Genomic DNA, 12,225 nt, shown 5'->3' with positions numbered 1-12,225 from the left:
ATATGATAAAATATGTATTTGCTATCAAAGTTATCAACTACTTATATACTGAAAAGGTATGTTGTATAAAAGATCATGACATATGCACTTTGATGCCAACCCATACACATAGTGTTAACCTTATTTCAGAGCTTCCTTTCACATGAAATCAAGAAGCACATTTCTAAGGGGGCAAAGCCCATAAAACTAGTTTTATTTAGCATTTATATTATCAAAATAAATAAATAGTGATAAATGTTATTATTTTCATTAATATTTACCATTTTCTTTTGCAATATAACAAATATATAAAACAAAGAAACTTTTCTTAATGACCACTTTGTTTAAATGTTAAAGTAAATTTTTAAAAACAATTTCTTGAAATGCATTGTAATTATTATTATTTTTATGTTTGACATGTATGTTTTAGTGTAGAGCTTGTATCTGTGGTCTGTTCATTGCAGGGAACTGTTCCCAGAATTGTACTACTGTAAGTTTGTAAACTTACTTCCAACCCACCAGAGGATATTTTCTTTTTATCTGCACCTTAGTGGCTCATAGAATGACTCTGAGTTTTTTTTTTTTAAGTACAGACTTTTAGCTCATAACTTCATCTTCTCACCAAGTTGAGACCTAATTACAGTTTTAGAATAAAGAGGTCAAACCTTTTTGATTCATGTATTTGATCATGTCCAAGGTCTCATAGATTAATTTACTGTAATCCTGCCTAATAGAATTTCAATTTGAATCTAGGCTGGTAGAGGTTCTGATGAGTAGTAAAATCAAATTGAGTGTACGTGTGCCATGCTTAGTGTGTTGCTGGTGCATGAAAATATAGATAATAGAAAAGGAAACAAAGATATCATAGATTATTTTACTCTATTTATGCCTAAAAGAATTTCATGTGTTGTGGCTATTGAGAATTCCTTCATGCTTAAAGTAAAAAATTCTGACTTTTTAAAAATTGGTGTTGTATTATAATCTAAAGCAGGTTTGTTTGGTGTGAGGGTGTTGTTATGAAACATCATTCATTATCAGTGTTGAAAAATATTACCTGAATAATTTATCTCGGAAAAACCCTCTCTTCCATAAGAGAATTTATGTAATAACTGGATCAAATTATCTTTCGAGCTTGTTTTGACTGAATCAAGTTAGTCTTATTATTTATTATCATTCCAGCAACTTCTGGAGACTGTTCATAAAGTTGATGTTAAGATGGTTGCACTGCTTTTAGCCCATGCTGATTCAGCTGATCAGGTGAATGTGATGGTTAGCCAGCGTGACTTTCGATCTCCACTTCATCTTGCAGCTGCATCAGGAAACCTTGCAATCACTCAGCTGCTAATTTGGGTAAGAATTGCAATGTATACCCAAGTAAATATTACTGTAACGAACCATTGTATGTTACTTTGTTGTCTTTTTTAAACTAATGTTAAGTTTTTAACCTGTTCTGGTTTTGTGTTTATTTTTATCAGACTTTCATTGATGTCAGTTGCTTATATTTGCACCAAACAGAAATTAAGATTTGTGTAAGCTCTGTAATTAACCTACATGTATGCAAAATGAAACAGTATCAACTGTGATAAAACAGACTTAATTTTATACATTAATTATATTAATTTTTTTATTTTATAGTTTGATCACACAATTAATTACATCTATACAAAAATAATAGGTCAGAGAGATTTCACAGAGGGGTTGTAGTAAATACACAAAATAATTTTTAAAAAAGTATTAGAAAGCAAAGCTAAAAAGGTTAAATTAAATAATCTTAAAGTATTCTTTAAATATTATATAAGTAAAAACGGCTGGTATGGGTACAGAAAGCTCTGTGTAGAGGAGTGAACGTTTCGACCTTCTTTGGTCATCGTCAGGTTCACAAAGAAAGAAAGAGGTAACTGACCAATAGCTGACCACATGGTTTGAAAGCAGTTGTGTAACTGAGTGTAGGAATGTAAAGGGTGTGCTTAAATGTTGGATATATTTATTAATATAGGTATAAAGGTGTTCCTTTGTATTGGTTTATTTTGGGCTTGAGTTGGTGTATAAGTAAAGCTTCTTTAATTTTGCATTTGTTTATTTTTGTTTCTTTATTTAGTATTTGGGTGTTTTCTATGGTTATGTTGTGTTTATTTGATATGCAGCGTTCAAAAACGTGTGAAGGTGACTTTTTTTTGTTCTCTGAATCTGGTTTCCATTTTTCTACTTGTTTCTTCAATATAGAAGTTGTGACAGTTATCACATTGTATTTTATAAACAACGTTGGTGTTGTGTTTGTCAGTGTAATTTAACAAAACAGAAAACTAAAAACAACCTTACAAAAACAGACATTAATTCCATTAAAAACCTAAAACAAGACACAAACATTAAAATTCTGAAAGCAGATAAAGGAAGTGCTATATTCATAATGAACACAAATGAATACATCCAAAAATTGAAGAACATCTTATCAGACATAAACAAATCCAACAAAGACACACAAAATGCAACTAAACAAAATACAACTAAAAACGGAAAAAGCCAACACAATTTCAAAAACACTTTATTCCTATCTACGTAAGACTGACTCACGAACACCACAAATATACGGCATCCCCAGATTGTTCACTTACGACCAATAATGTCCACATATGAATCATTAATTACAGTCTTGGTAAATACATAGCATGGGTATTCTCCAAATATGTAACATCAGCCAGCTCATTCATCAAAGACATTCCCAACATCAGCAGAAAAATAACCAACATTTGGCAAAAACTAGTAACAAAATATGATATTCCAGTTAATACCAAATTTATTCAACAACCAGGCACAAAACTGAGGTCTATACTATGTTAAAACTACACTGACAAATACAACACCAACATTATTTATAAAATACAATGTGATAACTGCCACGATTTCTATATTGAAGAAACAAGTAGAAAAATGGAAACCAGATTCAAAGAACAAAAAGTCACCTTCACACGTTTTTGAACACTGCATATCAAATAAACACAACATAACCATAGAAAACACTCAAATACTAAATAAAGAAACAAAAATAAACAAATGCAAAATTAAAGAAGCTTTACTTATACAACAACTCAAACCCAAAATAAACCAATATAAAGGAACACCTTTATACCTATATTAATAAATATATCCAACATCTAAGCACACCCTTTACATTCCTACACTCAGTTACACAACTGCCTTCAAACCATGTGGTCAGCTATTGGTCAGTTACCTCTTTCTTTCTTTGTTAACCTGACAATGACCAAAAAAGGTTGAAACATTGCTTGCACCTCTACATGGTGCTTTCTCTATCCATACCAGCTGTTTTTTACATATATAATTTTTTCTACAAGAGGGTTTTCTCGTGATCATGGGTTATTCTTTAAATATATTGTTTGAAATAATTCAGTCAAAATGTAGAATGTTATGGGGCCTTCTGCTGAGAAAGTTTGGGAGCCCATGCCATAGGTCATCAATTTTATTTACTTGTCTAAAGTTTAAAGAATCTAGCCAATTCAGAAGAGAAATGTTCTTTACAGCTTATTTGTGTTACAGTTTTACATAGCTCTAGTAGTAAAATCTTTTACCCTAGAATTACTGACAGATCCATTTGTCTTGTGAAACAAATTTTTCTGATCTCTTTTCTACATCACATTGCTTGTGAACCCATTACTTTGTTAATTTAATTACTTGGTCCCTAATAAGATACAGGCCACACAAAGAAATGCAGTCAGAATATCATCAGTATTACAATTAACCTTCACATTTCTTCATGCTAGAGTCCCTTATTTATTATATATTTGTATAAAATGAATGATCATTTGGTCAGATTTTTATACTGAGTGCTGTAAGAAACAAAAGCATAGAATTTTTCAGTAACATTTGATATGTGAATCTTGTTGGTAACAAATTATGTTAAAGTGAATCAATAATTTCAGGATTAAATACTTTAATTGAATGTTTTACAGACTTGTTCCATCTATATAATTTATGGTTCTGAGTGTTTTCACTTTTCATCCTGGGAACTTGTACTAAAGTTATGATGTTACGGATGAAAATATTGTGTAAACTAGATAAATCAATTCTGGATTATAATGGTCCTAACTTATTTTGCTGTACTACTTTTATTTCTTACTGACTTCAGTAGAGTGTGCAAAAATTTAACCTGACATCATAGTAAGATCATTTTTATTATAAATTTTATGTACCTTTGCTTCACCACTAATATCATAAATAAAGATCTGATTCAAACATCATTAGATACAGAAGTGAAGTGAATATTTTTGGAAAATTATTATATTTGACCTTTCACATGAGTAAACTATTAGCTACACCCTCAACAGAAAGATAGCATTGATTACCTTGTGTTTTTTTAGAGTATGGGCATGCAAATGACATCACAAAATCATTATGCATGTATTCAAGGAGTTTGGGCATCATATTTCTTCAAAATATGGAACATTTAAGCAACCCTTTGTAAACCTATTGAATTTAATCCATTTTTATTGTGTTTCTGAATTTGAATTCATTTCATGAAATATCTTTAAATTATTGAAAACAAAACTTAAAAACATCAAATTGGGATACTAGTTACTTCTGATTAGGACTCTCTCACATTGATTTCGAACAACAGTCAGGAAACATTCATTATTTTGTAGTTAACAGATGGAAAAAAGACCATAAGATGATCATTTTCACATGGATCTTGTTATGCACGGGAAGTGTCATGTTAGTGTCAAATATGTGCTGTTCTTTTTCTGTTATGTTCAATTAAGAATTATATAAATTGGAGATATTTATATGTATATTGTCACATGTAATTTTATCATAATTTTTTACTCTGATTAAGTACTTTCAGCATATAATTGCCTGAATGATGTTTTACTTTCTTTTTCTCAGAATAATATTAATGTAAAAGCCATTGACTCAGAAGGCAGGACAGCTCTTGTTTATGCTAGAAATTCGGGATTTCAAGAAATAGAAGACCTTCTGCTTAGTAGTGGCTGCCCAGACCAGCCTCTTGCCCCACCATCAGGAACACTACCTCGCCGAAGGGGAAGTATTTCCAAAAAGTCTCCAGAGGTTCTTGACAAACTCCCAGCCAGCATCATTTAGTAGCATAGATATAAAAATATCATTTTTGTGAGAAGTATGTTAACTCTGGCCCAAATACGAGACATTATCGATGTAATTTTTTTCCATCACCATAACGGAAACATGCCTGTTATAAAATATGTTCATTTTATCATCATCTCACAGGAAAAGAAACCCAAGTGCTAGTAAAATATTATTCATTTTGTCATCAGTTTCAAATATTTCCATTACTTGTGCATTAAATGTTAAGTTTATAATTACCTGTAGAAATTGCTCCCATACTCTAGTTTGTCAATTTTTGTGAAATAACTTATCACATCCCAGCACCTGTTCCTCTGCATCATTAAGCCCCTCAAAAGAAAAAAAAAAATCACTATATTAACTTTGATAAGTGTAGTTGATCATTTCCTGAGAAATAGTTTGTTTATTTAAGAACTACTTTAAGGAATAAATAGTTTATTGTTTTGAGTAAGTAACTAAAGATTCAGTACATTGTTTGAAAAATTATACCAAACACAAGTTGTTAATTTATTGTTTTAGAAAAATATTCCTCAAACAATGTATTGTTTTGGAAAACGTTCTGCAAGAATAATTTCAATAATTCAAAAAATAATCCTTAGAACAGTTTGTAAGTGCTCCATAGCTATGGTATTACCATCATTGTGGTAGATATGCTTATAAATAATGACATATGAAAAACAATTCTTTGTTGCAATAATATATAGTAAGTTAACAGGAGATAAGCAACTTATCAGCTTGTTATCACTCAGTATTTACTGAGAAGTAAAATAAATATTAAATCCTGAATAAGATAGCTTCTAATCTTTAGAGTAGTTCATTATTTTCAGTAGTCACACAGTAGCAGCTTATCTTTAATTTGATGTAGGGAATATAGCTGTTCTCTTCAAATCTATTTGTTTACAGGTTGGTGCCTATTTTCCAAGTGCTCTATTTACAGTCTTGTTTTATATATGAGTGTGTGTTTGAGTATGTTCACACATGTCCATTTGTGATATCTTGAATTTGTAATTGTTGTGCATTTGATGCAGCTTCAGTGATGACTGCCCTGATGTATGTGATTAACAAGTTTATTAACTGTCCCTTTTAGAATTTGCTACCAAACATAAATTTATTTTGATTGCTTTTAATGTGAAATGTAATTATTATGTTGTTAATTTAACTAAAGGTGATGTTCAAAACAGCTCTGTATTTTACCTCTAAATCAGAAACTTAAAGGAAGCAAACCCTCCAATGTATTTTCCATGAACACATATCTATGAAAAATTAAGTAATTCATTTAGAATCCAGTTTCTTTGCAACTTAACATATGTTTAATGTTTTCTAATAATTCTTTGATTTAAACCTGTTTGAGTAACAACTTATCATGTAGTCTTCTGTTCTCAGTGACACTGAATTGGAATACAGCCTACACAACAAAGAATTATTACCTCTGGTGTTTGTGGATCAGTGAAGTTTGTCTTCAAACTATTCACAATTGGGGAAGGTCATTTTTTTCTGTTGGTTTTGTGCCAGTTTTTTATTGGTTTGTGAGTTCTACATAGTAGAAATAATTTCAGTTTGCATTTGGAACAGCCAAATTTGACAGAACCTTTAATTTCTTGTGATGCTTGTGTTAGTTCAGTTTTACTTAGTTCAAAGAATAAGTGGTAACATTCTGGTATTGTTAGTCGTGTACAAAATAGAAAGAATATTTTATATTTTTATGGTACAGTTGTACTGGTATCTGCATGAATTATACAGTAGAAAATAATTTTACCTAAATATGGCACACTTAACTGTTGGTTTGTGTGAACATACTGTCCAAATGATACTGTTCTTAGATGATTTTATGACTTGATAAGTTATAATTTGCACTTTAAGTGCTTAAATAATTGCATCTTTCATGTGAAGTTGTTATTTACTAATGTTGTTGTTATTTTTCAAACAAGCTTCAAACTTGTTAAGTGTTATTTTCATGGAATTAACATGAAAAACTTTGTATTATTACTCAGTGTGCAGGAATACCAGCTTCAGTTAATGAGTTATGTTCTGTTGTTTATGTAGAAGATAACCATAAAAAAATTACGTTTGTAACAATCCATTCTGAAGAAAAAGTTTTGGGTATATTGGTAATGGCACACCAACAGTGAATCAAGCAGTATCAACCAGAAAGATATGTGAAGCTGTTTTGAAACATTAGTGCAACAGTAACATTAGGAACTTTTACTCAAACTGGAAATAATTTATTTGTTTGTGATGTTTCTATTAAATGCTACATTCTGTTTTCAGTAACTTCAATTCACTGCATAATAGAGTACTTAACATTATTTATTAAAATATCAGAAAAGCTGATTTAATCTCGAAGTTCTAAACAATTAGTTTATTTTAAAAGTTTATCACCATTGTTTTACTACCAACTTTTGTGAATAGGTGTCTCTAACTGTTGCTCTTTGTTTTGTTTATTTGTTGGTCAGTTTATTTGAGGTTTAATAGAATATGAATATAAACATAAAGTAAAAATTAAAACAAATTTGACATCTGTCTTACCCTGTCTGAGCAACTAACAAAGATGCCTAAAGATTTGATAGGTCTTGAAGTATTGAAGTGTGAAACGTTTTTTCCAACCTCATTGTAATAGATACAGATATTAACTTTTCTTACCAACCTTTTTATCGGCATATTACTCGGTGATTGTGGATGTTAGCACACACCCATTATTCTCCAAATTTTTAATTTATACCTGGTTTGAAAGGTTCTTCCTTATTACTAATAAACCACAATATAAATACATAAAAATTTGTGACAGGAAGTATGGTTATTTAAATATTTTGTTTCTCAAATAATTCTAATCATTGAATGTTTATTATTTCTTGATTTGTTAAAAACATAGCTTAAGGAGGCAATGTTTTCAACAGTAAGAACATTTGCACTTCACTTCATATAATTGTTGATAGTAATTGGCATTGATCATTTTTAATGTATTCCTATTTAGAACACAAAAGAGTGTTGACGTTTCTTTTATAGACAGGAACAGTTGTTTTCTTGTGTGGATAGTATCGAACAATCATACTGATCTTCCTCGGTTAGATATATTGTATGATATATTAGGCTTAACTAATAACGGTTATTCTCCAAATACACTTTCTTCTCAGCTCACCTTAACAGTAATTTAAGAAAGATGTGGTAGTTTGTCTTGGATGTAGGTAACTTTGTCCTGATGTGGTGGTGTTAGTGACCTGTGTTAATGTCCCTTTGGTACATACAAATACTCTGTAAAGTATGGATATAAGTGCAACTTATGATATTTGATGGCTTTTAGTTTCTGACAGAGAGGGTACAATGTTCCTAGCTTAAATACTGAATATTTTGAAAGAAAAAGATGTACTGAAAGACCTCACTTCAGAAAATGCCCATACATGCGAGGCAAACTGTAAGTATTGTAAGGTTGCTGTGCAAAGAATGTTAATATTAACTGATATATCAGTCAGAATATTGTGTATATAAAATTAACCGTTCAGTCAGTCAGGAGGTGTTGTTTTTTTTATATTATACCTCGGGAAAGCTGGAGTTACAAATTATAGGAGGTTACTTGATTGTCAGCTTCCCAAAATTATGCTACCTGTAGTGTTCAAAATAAACACCAGGTGGCGAAAGTCATTATGAGTAAACTTGAAAGCAGGAAGTTAACGCCCTAAACTTTAAGTTGCCTCTGAGTTCAGTAAAACCCCATGAGTTAATGAGATAAAGATTATTCTGTTCCCCATGAAATAACGCTAAAATAAATTCTTTCTTGTGTTTTCTTATCATAGCAATGTATTTTCTTGGTGGGGGTTTTCGTGATAATTGTGAATAATACCCCTCTTACGCATAATATTTGTAGAATTTATAACTCGAGAAATAATTCAGTATTTTTTGTTTTCGATTTTTAACCCCCGTCTACGGATTTTATCACTTTTATGTGTTTTATATCAGTCAAAAAAGAATATACACATTTTTTTAAGATTTGTGCAACTATCGTGCTTGATATTTTATGGATAAAATGTATAAGATTTGCATTTAGAGTGGAGCCAGTTTTTCACAAATATAAACAGGGGTCGTGTACGTGTGCACAGTTGTAATGACAGTTGCATTTATTGTTTTTTTTTATTTAATGTGTTGATCCAGTCGTGCGTTCAAAATATTTTTTGGGGGATATCTCAACAATTATTATTTTGTTTCAGAAGGAATAAAACGTATTTTAAATGAGAAATAACTTTGAAATTTTGCATCGAAGGAGGTATTGTAATGATTAAGAAACTTAAAAATATATCTGAGGACGGCTGATATGGGTATTAATACTTTTACAAAAATATAGCCGAGAACAACGTTTAGACCTTCTGAGGTAATATTTAGGTCGAATCATTGTTTTCTTCTGTATTTTCGTTAAAAGTGTTCATATTCATACCAGCCGTCCTGAGATACATTTTTACTTCAAGTGGTTACTCGTCATTACGAATTAAGAAACTCGGTTTTGTTTGGAAAAGTTTCACATTATTTTCTTATTTGACACTGTTGGTGCACTAAATTGTATAAAATAATCATCGTAACGTATATTGAAGAGTGTAAGTTAATGAAAAAATCGTATTAACAGATATTAAGTAGAGGTGGTTAATTAAATGTTAACAAAGTAGAGAATTTGATGAAAATAGAAAACTTGAAATTTGTTTATATATATGTTGTAAGAAAATAAAATGGGGAGGAACATGAAGTTATGTGGCTCGTGTCACGTGAAGGCCAAAGTAAATGAAAAACTGCGCTATGGTGCCTTCGGGGAATTTTAAGAGCGGCGTTCGAATCTCACTATTAGGGTTGACGAGAAAAACCCATTAGTTGGTGATGAGTAATGCTGATTGGCTACCCTCTTTCAGGCCAGTAGTACAGTAGTTAATTTGGTACAGCACCTTCGTGGCTTTGCCCTAAATACTATCATTTTATCAGAGTTTGTGGCGGCTAGTGAAGATAGGCCTTCAAGTAACTTTACGCAAAATTCAACAGAAGACACCATAGGGAGACTTATCTCCCTCCTAACTCTAGGCAAGGCGTAAAGCAGGCGCAGTGTTGTGTGTTATGTGAAATTGGTTGTGTTATGTAAGTGGGAAAGCATTAGATATAATATAATTAATATAACTTCATTAGGTTTCTGATTTTGATCTCTCTTTAAAAGCTGTTAAGTTATCCATATTTGTTTTTGAATTATTTTACGCTGTTCTCATCTCAACTTTAGGAATTCAACAGTCAAATCGCTGTTTTAACATCGTATAACTTTCTCTGGCATTTTAATTGGGTAGTTTCAAATGAACAAAACCCATTGACGAATACGGTGAGGAGGGCTTTCTAATTCAAATAACGTAAATGTTTTATCGTGTTTTATATCAGAAACCGGAGTGTGGGAAAGTTCCCCCAATTACCCGTTTGGAACTTGTTTGGTGTGTCATCCCCCCCCTCTAGCTGTGTTGTTTTATCAGATATAAAAAATCTCATACGTTTAGGAAAATAAACGTTTTCTTTAGATACCGTATTTTCCGCCTAATAAGCCGAATTTCTGGCCCTAAATTTTGGACCTGATTTTTGGGGTCGGCTTATTGGCCGATCACTCCTTTCAGAAATTTCTTCTTCTTAGGAAATGTTTTTATTTTGAAAATTACCATAGGCGGTAATTTTGTCCCATCAGCAAAGCACGTTAAGACTACAGTGAAACGTTGTTTCTGGAATTTCATTGGTTACCTAATTACAGTGAGTGGAGTCAATAACGAATGACATATTGATTCCATCTCTGTCTCAATACGACACGTTCTGCTTTACTACAGAACGCCAATGATCACACACAACATGCATGGTGAGGCTGAAACGAGACTAAGAAATCATTTTGAAGAAACTTGTCACTTCTCAAAAATGGCTTCGGCTTATTGGGCGGTAATAAGCAAAAACCCTCATTTTCAGAGCTGAAAATTGGCCTCGGCTTATTCGGCGATTCGGCTTATTAACCGGAAAATACGGTAGTATAATTTTAACCTCCGAAAATCTTACGGTTGATAAACTCAGTATTGTGCTTCAATAAAGTTATTTTTGAATTAAAATTTGTTTTCCAGGTTGGAAAGTGTAAATTATTTATATTTCAGATAATGTTTGTAAAATAATTTTAACGGCACGTGTTATTTCAGTATAACGTGTCAATCTCGTTACTTGTATTAATATTTCCACTAATGCAGGGGGAGTCTGAGGAACAGCACTACATTTTTAACAAGCCCATACCCGTACATACTGATATGCAAGGTAGCTTTTTTTTTTTTTATCTCAGAATGTGATGTTTGTTAGTGCGTTTGTATACTAGAAATTCATTTTCTTTCTTAGCATAATTGTACAGTCTTTGTATTATTTGTAATATACTTGATGTATTTATGAAATAATGTTAGAAAATATTTTGTCTCTTGTCGGCGCATAACAAATTGAGAAAAATACATTTGCTCACACAGATTATACGTGAATCAAAGAAGTCGAAACCAATAAACTTATTCCAACCACTCAGTTGTACGTGTTTCATTGTATCTGATAACATTGTTATTTACTGTGCAAGGGAGCTTAAGATTACCACTAACCATTCACTTTAACTGTGCATTGGCCCGGCATGGCTAGGTGGTTATAGCGTTCGACTCGTAATCTGAGGGTCGCGGGTTCGAATCCCCGTCGCACCAAACATGCTTACCCTTTCAGTCGTTGGGGGCGTTATAAAGTGAGGGCCAATCCCACTATTTGTTGGTAAAAGAGTAGCAAAATTAGGGACGGGTAGCACAGGTAGCCATCGTACCGGAACCTTCACCTGGCAACAATGTATTATAATTCAACAATAATTTGCGTTGTTTTTTATTTCCAGAAGCTGGTTTGCCAAACCAACTGACTAATTTAGTTAAAGCCACAATTTGTTGATGTGCAGGCCTAGCTAAACGGAACATTATAATCAGTTATTCATCCTGTTAACGTAGATTTACTCGAATTAAAACTTGATCGTATATAAGTTTGAAGTTATAACAGGAAGTTAACAACTTCCTGTTTCTCAGTTTTTTAAATTCATTTTTTTCTTTGAGTTTTAAAGAAAATTTTGTTAAAAATCTGGTTGCA

At 31.8% G+C, this 12,225-nt stretch overlaps 1 protein-coding gene across 1 annotated transcript in view; it reads left to right on the top strand.

Annotated features, from left to right (window-relative positions):
- Positions 1-11,630, top strand: part of LOC143249814 (centaurin-gamma-1A-like) — a 152,229-nt gene extending 140,599 nt beyond the window's left edge. Inside the window, 2 exon segments of the mRNA XM_076500296.1 lie at positions 1,159-1,329; positions 4,876-11,630. Coding sequence (XP_076356411.1) covers positions 1,159-1,329; positions 4,876-5,091 — 387 coding nt within the window. The 3' untranslated portion in view covers positions 5,092-11,630.
- The last annotated feature ends 595 nt before the right edge of the window (positions 11,631-12,225 follow it).

The sequence above is a fragment of the Tachypleus tridentatus genome, chromosome 4 (assembly GCF_004210375.1).
Source record: "Tachypleus tridentatus isolate NWPU-2018 chromosome 4, ASM421037v1, whole genome shotgun sequence".
Taxonomy (NCBI): Eukaryota; Metazoa; Arthropoda; class Merostomata; order Xiphosura; family Limulidae; genus Tachypleus; species Tachypleus tridentatus.
The sequence above is the reverse complement of the archived record's forward strand: the minus strand, read 5'-3'. Positions and strand labels throughout refer to the sequence as shown.